Source organism: Dicentrarchus labrax, unplaced genomic scaffold (assembly GCF_905237075.1).
Source record: "Dicentrarchus labrax unplaced genomic scaffold, dlabrax2021, whole genome shotgun sequence".
NCBI lineage: Eukaryota > Metazoa > Chordata > Actinopteri > Moronidae > Dicentrarchus > Dicentrarchus labrax.
Genome location: NW_026136709.1, coordinates 7,033,304 through 7,048,911, shown reverse-complemented (window position 1 = coordinate 7,048,911; position 15,608 = coordinate 7,033,304). Strand labels below are relative to the sequence as shown.

Genomic DNA, 15,608 nt, shown 5'->3' with positions numbered 1-15,608 from the left:
CAGGTTAAAACACATTAGTAAAAAAGTACAGAGGATATGAAGGACAATTGGAGTCCCAGAATAACAAAGTAAATGTATTTAATGATATTAAACATGAACATTCAAGTGAACACGATTGGACAGAACTGCATGTATGCAAGAGTATGTGTGTATTTGACGTCAGAATCAGGGGTCTGTCTGACAGTTGATGGAGGGCAGCTTGTCCAATTAGGGGCAAAAGCCAGGTCCCACAGTTTAATCAAAAAAGTTTATTTTTGGGTCAGTGGTTAATGTTAGGGTTAAGGGTATGGCTATGAGTAGGGTTAGGGTACGTCACCAGGAATTCCAAATATTCTTTGATTTAATAGACAGAACAGCACATACAGGCAGCAGGGCAACCTGAATACAGCTGGAATTAAAATAACAGTTTACTGAAATTCCTGAAGTTATCGAGGTGATGATACACATGTGGCAACAGAGCATAAAGGTTGGTCAAAAGGCTGGTGAAACTGTAACATCAGACATGTTGAGCTGCATCAAATTAACAAGTCAAAGATTTCAGTGTGGTTGTAAGAAACATGAGACCAAGAGCCTCCATATCGGTTATAACACACCATCTATCAGTGTCATCTGTTCCCAGACGGTCAGTAAAATATGTTTTAAGTTAGCAGCCCTTACTCTTAACATCATATTTGAAAGTATTCATTTAAAATATAAATTAATGAATGAATCAAACCAACTATGAGTTGCTTTGGAGCTCATTTTCTCTCCTTGTATCAACAGGGAGTGAGAAAGCTCTGAAGCACGTTTTGATAAACTAAATTGGCAAAGAATCCCTCCCACCATCAATTACAGTTACATAAGAGGGAAACGTAAAGCAACGTCTAAGTCATGCTGCTGCCTCAATATCTGATTTCCTTTATCAGCATGGAAAGTGGACATTATTACACGTTCACATGCGCAAGCACAAGAAAAATCTGCTCTTTTCTTTGGGGAACGATGCAGAATACATAGGCAGCTGGGCAACCTGAATACAGAAACATTTGATAAAACAAAGTTACTATATCAAACCCTGTTTTTGGGTCCAGATCCAGACTTATTATTATTATTATATAAATTAAATTATAAATTAAATAATATTCAAGCTATACACACAGGAACACCTTTTTGTGACACTGATTTTATTTGCATGGTGTCACTATAATATTATTCCTGAAACTTGGGATAAGGCTGATAATCTTCCATTTCTATAAGATCACCAATGAGTCTGCTTGTTAAAAGGTACACTTATGTAACTAATTCATTATTATTTGTTTAAAAGCCACAGCCACTGAATGAGAGACAAAATGTTGACAATACATTTTAAAAATGTAAACTGTCGTGTCAATAATGTAATTATTTTGATTTTACATAATAAATGTAAAATCTAAACTAAAACCACGAAGGTCACTGTTGTTGACACTTGATTGGCGTCAAGACAAAGAGGGGCGTGTACTGTGCGCGTGTAAAGCCTGCCTCTTAAACAAGTTGTAAGTCAGAGAGGAGTGTGAAGCCCAGACAAAGAACAAGACGTCAAAATAACAAGTTGGATTTACCGGCAGCAACTGGCAACGCAGTTCTGTCTCTGTGGGCTCTAGTGTGGCATCTAAGGAGTGGTAGCTGATTGCAGTCAGGATGAAGCTGGCAGTCTCGTGGTTTTGCATTCTGCATTTGGCCTTTGTTAGTGCTGGACTCTTCACCCGCGACGGTCTTCAAGCAGCCCACAACAATTTGTCTGGCAGCAGGGCCCATGCCCCTCAGAGCACAGGTGAGTACTTCTTGTTCTCATGGCCATAATTGTTCCACAGTTTGTGGAGGTCATTGATCACTGACTCTGCTGTTGTTTAGGGAAAGCGGATAATAAAAGCAAATATTTAGTCTATAGAATCAATAATGCAGGGTAACCTTCACTCAGGAGGTTTGAGATAAATGTGACTATGAACCAACAATGGAGTAGACACATATGAGTCGTTACAAATAGTTGGATAGTCCGACAGTTTACATGAAAATATAATAATAATATATAATTAGAATATATATATAATATAGGAAAACATTATATGAAAAAAAAATATATATAAAAAATAGGAAACATTACTAAACTCCATAACCGATTAAATACTAGGCCTGTATATGAACTTTAATGTGTGTTGTTATTTTGAAATGTGCAAAATACTATTTAGCATAATTAATATGGAACTGTCACCATCACCTCGTTTTTATGTGATGCCATCGTACTGTAGGTGATTTAGCCAAAATAATTTGAGCGCAAATTAAAATGGCTGCAATTTCAACACACGACACACATGGCAAGATCAGTTAAAACGGATATATTCAAGTCTGAATGTGGAATTGAGAAAACTTTCAGTGCACTCTGTCGTCAAAATTGAAGTTAAATTCATTTTCCTTGCCAAAACATAATCTAAAATCCTATAGAAAATGAACGTGAATATAGGTCACTGTGTCCTGGACTTAGGGTGGAGTTGTGGGTTATCACTGAAGGCTCATGTTTAGGAACTCACACTGGGACAAACATGATCATTATTAAGATACATTAGATATATGAGAGAGACAATATGTGATTTGCCACAGTTTGGTGTGATGAAAATATTGAATTGCCACCAGTGCAGTCTATATTTTATGTATGTGTGTGTGTGTGTGTGTGTGTGTGTGTGTGTGTGTGTGTGTCCTTTGGCAGTTACATGATGGCATTAATAATATTTAATGTATATCTATGTAAATGCCCATATAAGGAATTAGCATAACATATATATACTTACCTCAAGCAGCACTGTACAGACTGAAAGATGATCTGTTGCTCATCTGTGACAAGACATAATTCTTCAACTTTAGCTTCCATAGGCAAAATCTTGGCGGTCACAGACGCCCATACCCTTACATGAAGTGGCATTGGATACATTATTCTATACACCCAATGCAAACTGGTTTCAGTCAGGCTGCTATCCTAAACACTTATTATACACTTCATTTCCACATAAACGCAGCAGGAGCTGATTGGTACATAAAAAATCAACTATCTGTACAAAAACTCGTAAAACAATATGGCATAGTTTGAATAGAAAATGGTATTGCATGACTGGAATACTTGGTTTGGGGTCTCACTCTCTGTTGTAGTGTATCACTTACTGTCAGGTTTACAAGTGTTTATAGTTTTTCATGTAGGCCTTATATAACCTTTTAATGAGACAGTTTTATGCACATTCAAATTTATGACGGCATAATTTTAGCAAAGTTATAACTCTTACTGTTAGCTGCAGGAGTATGTGCTTATAGGATTACAGTCAGAGTAATCAAAGTGGTGCAATTTATTTATTTTTTCCATTTAAAGGGTTTAAAGGGAAACCCTAAAATATCAGGCAGGTTGCGTGTTTGATTGGTACAACATGATCTGGTAGCAGGAGGCCCTCTGCTCCACATAGCACAGCACAGATGGTATCACACAGACCAGCATACATCATCATGGCGGCAAACTGATGTTACCTTTTCTTCCTGTCTAAATCTGGTTTTAATGTCTTCATGTGGTAGTTAAACTCTGTTACTGACATTTATCCACCGGGCATTAATGTGTATGCAGTAATTTAGGATTTAATGGTGAAGCCAGATAAGAGGCACATTCATATCTTGTCTTTAGCCTGTTAGTGTGGAATCCCCATATATGTTGCATGCCAAAACTACTGTTTTCTATACACTTCGAATCAGATTAACAGTACAGTAGTCTATATATGTATACAGAGAGTCATGGGAGGATGAGATGCAGCTGGCAAGTAGTGGCAGGAACTAGAAGATTTCCTAAAGAATTTCTTGGAGTGTGCTAGAGGAGAGGTGCGTCTCCCAGGAACGTGGATGTGTACTGAAATCATACTTTGTTTGTCTGTGACAATGGCAGTGTTTGGCTTGATCAAAAATTTAATTTACTTGCTTCATTCTTGAAAAAGCGCCGCAAAAGTGCCCTCATAGATGCTCCTATGTTAGATAAAACACAATAAAGGTCGACAAATCGTAGTGAAGTGCTCTTTACGGTGCTAACCCTAACCCTGATTAATCTGTTTAAAAGCATCATCCCCTGCTGCTGCCCGAACACATAGATGGTGTCTTTTTTTTTTTTCTCGCCCCGGCCCCTCACAATAGCCAACCCCAGTCCGCCACTGACTGTACCATCCGTCATTTTTTTTTACATTCAAAGCTTCTATTGAGCTTCAAATATATATTGTCATTTGTTATGACATTATCACCCTAAAAAATCCTCATCAGTGATTCTTTTGATTAAATGAGCCTTTAAAGGTCCACTGTGAAGGATTTAGTGGCATCTCGCGGTGTAATTGAAGGACGCAACTCTGCCGGTTCACCCTCCCGTTCCGAGTGCAAGGGAGAAACTACAGCGGCACATTTTGTGTAAATGCAACCAAAGCCCAAACCTTATCCAGTTTCTCTGCTCTGTGTGTGTTTGTGTAGCATCAAACTATTAATTAATTAATTGATTTTAGACACTGACACATAATATAATATAATATAATATATACTACATACAATGTGGTGTGTTTGAGACAAGCGTTCAGATATACAGTGCAGTCATATATAAACTTTTTGTTAAAGCGCAACCAATATTGGATTTGGAGACCAATACCGATTTAAAGTACAAATACAGATAAAGTACATTATATTAATATTGCTATGCAAAGGTACTCAAAAGACTGCTTTCTTCAAAAAATAACTTCATTAAAGAATATTGAAGTTAAATATGATTTACTATGTTAAATAATTGAATACACGCATTGTTAACCGATTCTTGTTGATACTGCTGAGAGCTGCTTCTTCTCTCTTATTCTGTGTTGCTTGTCACAGCATTGTAAATGACAGCACACTCTGCTGGATAAACTTCGTAGTGACACAAATATATTACCACAAGCATTTTTTTCTGCATTATATACTGGTAAATTCATATCTGCAATATATCAATATTGATATATCGGCTGGGCTTTACTTTCTTTGTAGGGACAGGGACTACTTACAGTAGCAGCACCCCTTCATAATCGTAATTACAGATTAGGCATATGCTTACTACCATTTCTGTTCTTAGATGCCAGCGGAGCTATTTGTATCCTACAACTTTTTGAATTAAATACCAGTTTCACAGTGATAAACAGAAACATATTTCAGTCATCATGAATCATGTTAATACCACTTATATACTTAAAATACTATAAAAGGGGGTAATTTTATTCAAATGGTATTTGGACTCAACTTGACAGCATTTATACTCTTCAAGTAATTGATCTTAAAGGCTTTCATAAAATGAACAGTAGCAAGACTGGCATAGTCTATATATACTCTATTACTACACCTTGCAATGACCAGTCTAAAGCTGACTGTCAGGGAATGCTTCAACATTAAAACAAGGAACTTAATGCTCCTTGTTCAAATATATTGTTATGTAAGTTATAACAGTGTTACAGAACACATCATAGTAATTAAGCCTATTCAGAAAAAAATTATTGAAATATTTGAATTGGGCTACATCACATTCTTATCAGTAGGACCACTCGTTGCAGCATGTCCATATTGACAAAAAATTTTAAAATGTATATTTGTGTAGGCGATCTAAGCTGCTTAGAAGTCGCTCAAGTGGGTAAGGATTTATACATCCACAGAATTTCTATAAAATCCAGACCAGTCGTCTAACTGAGACCTGCATTTATTTGTCAAAACATGTAGCCACACCAGGCTAGTTAAGGGGACTTGTGTTTAATTGGGAGCCTACTTTTAAAAAGTTTTATGGTAATAATGAATCCTTTTTTACTTTTGATACTTAAGTACAGTCTTCTGATAATTCTGATAATTCACTGATATGTACTTTTACTTAAGTAGTATTTTCAATGCAGGACTTTCACTTGTAACAGAGTATTTTTACACAGAGATTTAACTACTTTTACTGTAGTAAAGTAAAGCACCTAAATATTTCTTCTGACACTGTACTCAAGCACAAAGCTCAGCAACATTTTTTCCGAATAATATTTCTTATTTGAATAACTGTTTGAAAAAAAAAGTTACTGAAACAACACCTACTGCTGTCATAAAACCCTCTGGATGACAAAATCTTCTCTCCGCTGCACAAAAAAAACCAAAAACCTGATGCTTAGCTCTGTGACTCAAATGTACAGAAACAGGAATACTTGAGAGGCACAAACTGGTGATCTTAAACTGGACACAAAGCAATCCCTGGCAGAGATGTTCTGGAGCATTATTTCTTATCCATAGTCTTGATGTTGTCTCAACAGGGTCTTTGAACCAAGGCAGACAGAGACCACTGTTTGCGAGGCGAGGACAGTATGAACGACAAAGGATTCATGTGCCGGTAAGATGTGTGTGGTTTATAGTCTAGTCACATTGAGCAGTGACTTTTCTAGTTAACAGGAAGCATTTCTGCATAGCAATATATAATTTAATTATCTGTAAAAGTTTGTTATTGTGATTTCTATACATCGCTCATTCTTGGTTTCACAGCTTTGGGATGTAGTTGTTCATGTGCACAAAGTAAAAAACAGCTTCACAATAAGTACTGTGCCCTTGTGTTGGTGTTTTATCTCTGAGCCTTTTTGGAACTGATAATTTATTCAGAAAGGTTTAGCTTTCAACAACCAAAGCAGCTAATTTTAGACATCAAGAGAAGAAGGTGAGGCAATATTACTTGATCATTTGATTTTGATGCTCCCACACATTCCATGTCCCCATCTTTCTGTTCTCTCGATCTTCCAGAAGCCCAAAGTGGTCCCTGTTCCTCCAAAAGATCTTCCCACTCCCTCTAAAGTGGCGCCCAAACCTACGAAGTTCAACTGCTCTGAGCTCACACAAAGCTGTTTGCCTCAGTCTGGCTGTTGTGACCCATGTGCCTCATGCCACTGCCGCTTCTTCAATGCCATCTGCTTCTGCCGGAGAACAAACTCGTTTTATGAGAAGAAAACTTAAAGAACACCAGTGCACCAAAGCCGAAACACAAAATAAACTCTCACTACAGGTCTATGAACCATAGACTGTATATAAAGATGGACAACATGACAGCTCTCCAAAAGTGAAGCCAAAACATCTCATTCGCCCTCTGGTGGCTGACTGAAGTATAGGTCATAAACTCTGCCCGCTCTGTGTTAGTGGATGGGACATGAGCCAAACTAAAAAAAACTACATGTCAGATACATTTTCCAAAAGATGGTTTCTGTTATTTTATATAGTTGTCATGCTGATGTATGTTCAAGTGTTAATTTTTCTGATAAGTTTGGTTTTAATTATTTGTTTGATGCTATAAAAATGGGGTGTGACATCATGATTGACTCCGAGTGAAGTAGTTATTGACGCACCTCTTCTTGTTTTTGTAGGAATTGTATGTAGAGTAGAAATGTTGAGAGGAGATGTAACTTTAACTTTCCATTACCGTGGTTGTCTGTTTCAAACTGCAGCTACAAGCTTTTTATGGAGAGGGGCCCTCGATACCGCAGTTCCACTACTGCGTAGGCTCTGGCTCTAAATGACATTGACCTGATATTTTGGCTTTATTTTTGCAAAGTGGGAAGAAGACTTGTCCATCTTTATGTACAGTCTATGCTTTGAACATAGATTATTACCCACCTATTACCCACGCTGCCACAATTTTATTATAGAAGTTTATCCAACACACAGGTTGATGCACCATATGGATGGGAAATATGCATCATCTTACAAAATCAGCCTCTCAAGACACATTTGAAGGAGTTTAAATATAGGCTACCTCTTGTAAAAGGCAGCTGCGTGGAAAACCTATCCACAATACACTTAAGCTTAAATAATCCTAAATGTTTTAATTCTTATGTGAATTCCTTTGAACAACAGTTGCTGTATATTATCAGTATTATCATTATCATTATTTGTTCTCATTTTGATACTGCTGACATTGTTGCATCTCGCAGTGTTTCAGCACCAGTGTGATTACACATACAGGTTTTGTAACTATGTTTTTTTTTATGTTACTAACCTCTTGCAAATGAATTCATACTACTTGGGCTCTTCAGTTTTTTTACCTGCAGTCTTGTGTCCTCTTTGAGAATAGTAATGTGTGTTTGACACAATCACTGCAGCCTTATTAAGTGCTAAGTTATGAGCACAGGCACAAACCCCATAGTAAGGTAAACACACTGCATGACAGTAATGCGCAAGCTAATGGTATGAATAATAGCATTCAAAGTATTTATTGTTAATATGTATGTATATATATATATATATATATATATATATATATATATATATATTAAAAAGCTGTTTTAATACCCTACAGGAAATGTTTAACCTGATTGTGGCAGATGATTGTTAAACGAACAGTGTGTTCTCGCTGCGTCACATCTAGTGCCTACCTCCATAGCTGCTAGAACTTCCTCAAAAGAAACTAATTGGTCTGATACCACTCTGCCGGCCACAAATGCATAGATTGAAGTCTTGCAAAATGGATTCTCACGTGTCCCCTGCCTGGCAAGGTTGAGAAATGTTAGCAGCAACTGCAAATTAGCAGTTCAGTATTACAGTAATACTCTGGTGTTACAGAAACTATGTTACAATGTTGTTAACATTCATAACTGTGGGTCTACTAAGTATAAGTAATATGTGTACATATTAAATAAATTGTTTGCCATTATTGGGAAATATGCACATCCAAAGATAATAAAATCTATCTACCAGCATCAAGGAAGCTCACTAATTAACATTATATATCAGGTTGGTTTAATCCATGCAAATACTGAAGCTAAAAACTGGCACTAACTTTCTCGAGTCTCTGTGGGTGAGGCAGTCTCGCAACCTCACCGAGACGACAGACCGCACTCTGGCAAGACAGTCCAGCATATAACCCTCTTCCACAATGGGTTGTTGTCCATATCAAACTATTAATTTATGTAAATACCATGTAACCTGTTTTATAGGTCCAGTAGAAATGGAAAGTAACATTCATAGGTATGTTTACATTAGTTTATAATCACCTGAATATATAGGAATCTTTAAGTTTACGTTACCTTAGAACAAGCCGCTGTTATCTACAGACACCGCAGGTCACCTTCCAAGGAGTCCGCCATGTTGAACTTCCATGTTTCTACAGAAGCCCAGAAGGGACAAACCAAACACTGCCTCTAAATAGGGACTGTAATTTTGAGGGTTTTGCAGTTATTGTAGTTTCTTCTTTGCACTTGGAAGTTGAAGAGGAAGCGACAAAGTTGTAAACTCCAGTTGCACTGATAGATGGCACTAAATCCTACACACTGGTCCTTTAAGGCAGGAAGGGTCACTGTATGTCAGAGGTGAAAGTAGTAGTCAAGGTAAAACTGCAGTAAATAGTCATGCAGATTCTCATCTTTCACACTATATCCAAACATATAGAATCTGAGACATATATAAACAATTGTTTTATTTATTTTACTTATTCACTCCTCTTGTTACCAGCAATGTCTGGATTGATACCATTATACCTACATGAATTTATTAGTTCCTACCATATCTGTCTGCACGCCCTCTCAATTTCCCTAATCAGAGGTCTGTGGTTATTGTCGAACTGAATAAATCAATCATCTTAGCAGAGAGCGTTTGTGTACCATTTTGTTCTTTTCTTTGGAATGCCCTGCCCCTGTTTTAAAAGCAGCACAACATGTAATTAGGACTGAGATCTCAACTTTTCTTTTTACAACCTATCATAGTTACAATACAAGTCTTTGCTTGAGCGTGTATGTTTGTGGATGTGCTTTTGAGTTTTTATTTATGCCAAATACATTCTCCTATTGGTGATATACTATATGCTGCTATTTATTATCAGTTACATGTGAGTTAGTGGAATATTAAACATCACTGTTCTTGTAGTCTGAGTCAAGCAAGTGTTTGTTTAGGAACAAACATCTGTGCTGTCATAGTGACTGCTGCTCTGTCCTCCGTGCTTCTGTTCTCTGTCTGTAATTACCTTTGATTTATAATAGAGCAATTACCAGTGAGGCTGTTTTTTTCCTTTTCTTCGAATCAGGGTGCACCAATAACAGAATTACAATTATCGTAATTAGAGAAGGCAGTTATTATATTGATGTTGATATTGATTTGTACAGGTACGTATCATTTGTAGGGTGACCAGATTCCTAGAAACCAAATGTGGGTCAAAGAGTATGTTTGTGTGGGACAATATAGAACATGTTACAAATGCTGAGAGGTAGTTTAAAGTCTTGATATGTCTATCTAAACTGCAAATAAACATTTCTATTCTGCCCCTTAGTTTGTAACTTCACTAAGCTTTGCCCTGTGGCTGATTCAGGAGCACACAACAGACAATGCATGCAACTCCCACGGCAAGTAAAAAACACAGTAAGCATGAAAGGAAGCCAATGTTTCACAGTTCTTTATTGCCTTATTAATAGTCTGTGACCAGTTATGAGTAGTTTTCTTTTCTTTGTCGTAGTTTTCATCATATTCTGCCTAAATCTGCATGTGACTATATTGTGACTCGCAATGTTCTCCTTCGGGCGTAGTGTACCAAAAGACAGGACGTGTTAACCTGCACTTGACCCAAGTGTGTGTAGTTTAACTGACATAAAACGCAGCCCTGTGATGACAGCCCTCCTGGCTTTTTTCATCGCCACTGGATAAAAACCAGACTCTAAAAAGCATGTCCTGCAGTGATTTGACTTTTTAAAACTAGAGCACAACAAAACGAGGGACATAAAAATGCTGTGCCGTCCCACATAAAGTGGTACACCTGGTCACCGTAATCACTGTCTGCTGCACGTACTCAAAGAACAAACTGAAAGTGAGAAACAACCATAAAATATAAAACATCCCTCAGCTGGATCAGGAAGATTCCGGCTGGATGTGACTGATGTATTATTGTATTGTATTATTCTGTCCTTTCCCTTTGATCGGTTGTCTGTATTTGAGGAAAATAAAGATTGAATGAAATTGAATGAAAATGAATAAGATCAACAGTTAACAAACCTAGAATTCTTGTAAAAATGATGTATCCAAACTCAACACTCAACTCTATGAAGGGATGAAAAGGACTTGAAGGAGCACGAATAAGTCAGATCACAGGGACTGCATTTGATTCAATGTAACATGTTGTTTACTTCTGGATGTTGTCTACCATCAAATCGGGGGGGGACCCCCAGAACACCCAGATTTGAGTTGGCTGCGTGAAAGTGGAATTTGGTTCCAATTTTTGTGAAGCAAGCAGAGAAGGCAGTTTTCCTTCCCTCCAGCAAGGGTATAAAATGCTTGCTTCCTGCATGAAGTCTACCCCATGCTGTGGCAAGGAACAATTAAGGCCCACAAATGTAAGTCAGAGTTGAAAATGTAAAGTTAAACCATGTGCATTTTCTGCTGCCATTACAATGTGATTTACTGAATTAGTGACTAATTTATAACCATTAGACAATTAGAGCACATGGTTGTCAGGGTGATTCAGCTGATTCTCAATGATTATTGCTGATGAACCGGCAGGGTAATTGTTGTACATCATAAATTTAATCACTGAAGGGAAGGCATCATGGGAAGATAATGTGCTAACATTTCAGCCAGACTTTTGATATTGTATCATTAACTCACTGCAAGTAACTTTGCCTTTAAACTAGGGCTTCGCCTAACAATTATTTTTATTATCAATTACTGTGATCTTCCATTATTTTTCTTAATGGCCATGAAACTCAGAAAAAGTTAAAAAGCTAACACAGCCAGTAACAGTCCAGCAGTTTAATGACGGATGATTATTCAATCAATTTCACCCTGCCTTCTTTGAATTTTGTTGAGACGGTGAATGTGCTGTGCAGAGGGTGGCAGACATTGGCTATGATGGACAACAGTTCCTTTAGGGTCTTTGTCTCTGCTACTGACATAAGGGAATCCAGTTCCATGCCTACAACAGAGCCAGCTCTCCTCACCAGCCTGTTCAGCCACATCGCGTGTGTAATGCTGCCTCCCCCAGCACAATACAGCAGGTGACGACTGACTGACAGAGCAGTTGCTCCCTGCAGATGTTGAAGGAACCCAGCCTCCTCAGGATATATAGCCGTATCATTTGTTATGAAGCTCTGGAGGACCTCTGGTCTGTGTAATGTCTCTGACCACTCTAAAACACGCTGAGGCCAGGGTGTACAGCCAACAGACAAAAGCTGCAAAGCTTTGTGCCACTTGAGAATTAGATGCAATTCACTGCCAGTTATGATTAATTTTCTTCATTTTCCTCCCTCCTTCATTTTTATACAATCACTGTCACCACACATGGGATGTTTGCAAACTTGACAAATACAAAAGCATCCACAAATCCCATAAGCCTCACATTTAATTCATTTGACTATTCAGCATTGGTTCCCTGAGGTACAAATACAGATTTTAAACTCAAGAGTGAGTGAGCTAATATAAAAGTGAAGGCATAATGTGAGGAATACCTCACAGTCTATGGGCAAAAAGGTTCAACATCTGCCATCCATCCAATTGGAAAAATACATTACGAAAAAACGCAAAAATGGTTAAAGTTTGATGTGCACAGATGTGTTCAGTGTAATGTTACTTTCCTGGTCTCAAGCAGGGAATCAGTACATACAGTACTGTGTAGTGCTGTGTCCAGTAAATCAAATGGATCAATGTAAATTCCAATGGTCTTTACTTTTTCAAGATGCCCATTTGTTTTCCTTAATGTACGGCAGCTATCACTACCTTTATAGTAGCGTTAAAGTCTTTTTGTCACTCAGACATGTTGATGATGGTTGATGTAAAAACTTGAGCTTGCACCACCTCCAACTTCTTTAATGAGGTTATTGGTGCTGAACTATAAGCAATGACCCTGTTAAACATCTCATCACATTCAATATCCTTTTACACTTAGTATTAATCTTATCCATAGACTAAAGACTTTTGTTTATTTTACTTCCTAGTATGATAGCAACCAGCTGGCACTCCAGTCATGCTTGGGTTAGTGAGCCTGCAGCCTTACTGTTCTGAGCTGGGCGTCCAGCTGTCACCTTTTGAGGTTACTCACCTGGCCATTTTTACAGGGTCCTATGGAGGCCACAGAAGGAGACCCCTGTCCCCTCCTCCTGAGTCCCTCCTCGTAACACTGATAAATAAGGCTGAGTTACATGTTCTACCTGCTAATCTGATCATCAATCCCTATTTCAAAACAATATCATACACCTTTTTTATGCAAAAAAATTACAGATTCTTTTTTAACTTTCTGAATCTCTGTTTCCAGACACATAACAGGGTCCATGTTCCTCTAGCCCTCCTAAATCCACTGAGGTGATAACAGATTTCATCCTTCCCAGGAGATGTTAGTCCCAATCTGACAATTGCCCTCTTCATTTCTTCCAATGTATTGTAATCGTCTCTTCTCTCAGGAATTCCAGGTCGAAATGAACTGGTCGTTACTCTTCCTCTCTTGTCCTCCTCACTCAAGTTTCACAACTATGGTCCCTTTGCTATCATCTCTGCTTACTCTTCATCAGACACTGCTGCTTCCTCCCCCATCTTCAGTGCTGGGTACTGCCTTTCCCTAAATCCTCTCATGCTCCTGACCAACTTTGCCTTTTGGCTTTAAGTATAGTTTTCCTAACCTTTGTTCGTGCTTGCTTGTATTTGAAGTCAGAATGATATGTTTGCAGGGTTTGATACTAGAAGGATATTTTCACATTCATCTGCTGAAAGTGGAAAATTTGTCGGTGCTCATTGAAAATCAGATTTTTTAAGGGAGGGGCCTTTGTATGAGGGGCCGTCAGGGACAGTATTCAGAATTACCTCTCACAAACACATATGAAATGCTCTTACATACACTACTGAAACACTCTCACATAAACAACTGGAAGATTATTCGCTCGCACACACTACTGAAACGCTCTCACACATACAAGTGAAACGCTCTTAACTACACTACTGAAACGCTCTCACACATACAACTGAAACGCTCTTACATACACTACTGAAACGCTCTCAAACACACAACTGAAACGCTCTTACATACACTACTGAAACGCTTTCACACATACAACTGAAACGCACTTATATACACTACTGAAACGCTCTCACACATACAACTCAAAACGCTCTTATATACACTACTGAAACGCTCTCACACATACAAGTGAAACGCTCTTATATACACTACTGAAACGCTCTCACACATACAACTGAAACGCTCTTATATACACTACTGAAACGCTCTCACACATACAACTGAAATGCTCTTATATACACTACTGAAACGATCTCACACATACAACTAAAACGCTCCTATATACACTACTGAAACGCTCTCACACATACAACTGAAATGCTCTTATATACACTACTGAAACGCTCTCACACATACAACTGAAACGCTCTTATATACACTACTGAAACGCACTCACACATACAACTGAAATGCTTTTATATGCACAACAGTGTGTGCGAGCAAATAATCTTCCAGTTGTTTATGTGAGAGTGTTTCAGTAGTGTATGTAAGAGCATTTCACATGTGTTTGTGAGAGGTAATTCTGAATAATGTCCCTGACAGACCCTCATACCTACGAGCATGATTCACAAATCACAAATAGTTTGGATGTCAATAGGCTCCTTTGAGATGAATTGCATCTCCCCTGGAAAGTGGATGAGATCAGGCAGCAGCAGGAAGTGGTGACAGAAAGCTGCAGTCAAGTCGGACAGTTTGCAGCAGCCTTCAAAGAATAAACAGGAAGTCACAGAAATGTTTGCATCAGGTTAGATCATCTTTAGGCTGCCTGTAGTTTGCAGACCACATTTGGATATATCAATTAACATAATTATTATTATTATTATTATCATTATTTTTATCAACCACACAAGATCTGTTTGTTAACAGATTACAACTCCACTGCACAACATGAGAGATGAAACAGCTAACAATCTAGAGTTAAATATTAAAATCACACAGAAAATTTGGAAAACGTGGTGTTTGTTTTCAAAACTAAGAGCTAATCACTGCTTTGATTGGGCGACAGCCAGGCCTTTCCCATCATGAAGTAGGAGACATCTTGTGTCAAGCAGGAAAACTTTTTTATGATTATTTTTAAGGAATTTAATATAGGCTTTTTTTTTTATTTTTACAGAAAACACATATCAGACACACAGACTATTTGTATCTATGTCTTAATACATGTCTGGAGGGGATCTTCAATCATAATTATGAGTTCTTCTTAATATCCTGGGCCCTTTTTTTCTTTCTTTCACTACTTTACCATCGGTCCACCAGGATCCTGCCTTTCTGTTCATTCTTGCTTTACTTCTAGAAATTGACTATTAGCTGCTACTAGCAGTGTTGTTAAACAAAAACATGTCTTGGCTGTATGGTTAAACCTTTGACAGTTGTAACACCTCATTGGGTTTGGGACATTCCCTCTTACGCTATAACTCAAGAGTCCTAGAGTCACTTTCTCCTCACAATCTATAGCACAACATACTCACTGTCTTCCCTCACTCCCTCTAAAGTTATCTGCAACTAACGAGCACCTTTTTGAATTTCTCCTTTTAGGTTTGCTTGAATTTCCTCCATTGTGACTCTGGAACTGGCACCCCCAAAC

General features: G+C 38.0%; 1 protein-coding gene across 1 annotated transcript; it reads left to right on the top strand.

Annotated features, from left to right (window-relative positions):
* Nucleotides 1-1,508: 1,508 nt before the first annotated feature.
* Nucleotides 1,509-8,742, top strand: LOC127369603 (uncharacterized). Its single transcript, XM_051411131.1, has 3 exons — nucleotides 1,509-1,786; nucleotides 6,315-6,391; nucleotides 6,793-8,742. The coding sequence occupies exons 1-3, from the start codon at nucleotides 1,654-1,656 to the stop codon at nucleotides 7,000-7,002; spliced, it is 420 nt and encodes a 139-aa protein (XP_051267091.1). The 5' UTR covers nucleotides 1,509-1,653; the 3' UTR covers nucleotides 7,003-8,742.
* Nucleotides 8,743-15,608: the final 6,866 nt, after the last annotated feature.

Bases quoted from the DNA above. Each gene is read 5' to 3' on its own strand.
- LOC127369603 (XM_051411131.1), top strand. From the start codon at position 1,654: ATGAAGCTGGCAGTCTCGTGGTTTTGCATTCTGCATTTGGCCTTTGTT. The intron at 1,787-6,314 runs GTGAGTACTTCT...TTGTCTCAACAG, and splicing joins CCATGCCCCTCAGAGCACAG to GGTCTTTGAACCAAGGCAGA. The intron at 6,392-6,792 runs GTAAGATGTGTG...TCGATCTTCCAG, and splicing joins GACAAAGGATTCATGTGCCG to AAGCCCAAAGTGGTCCCTGT.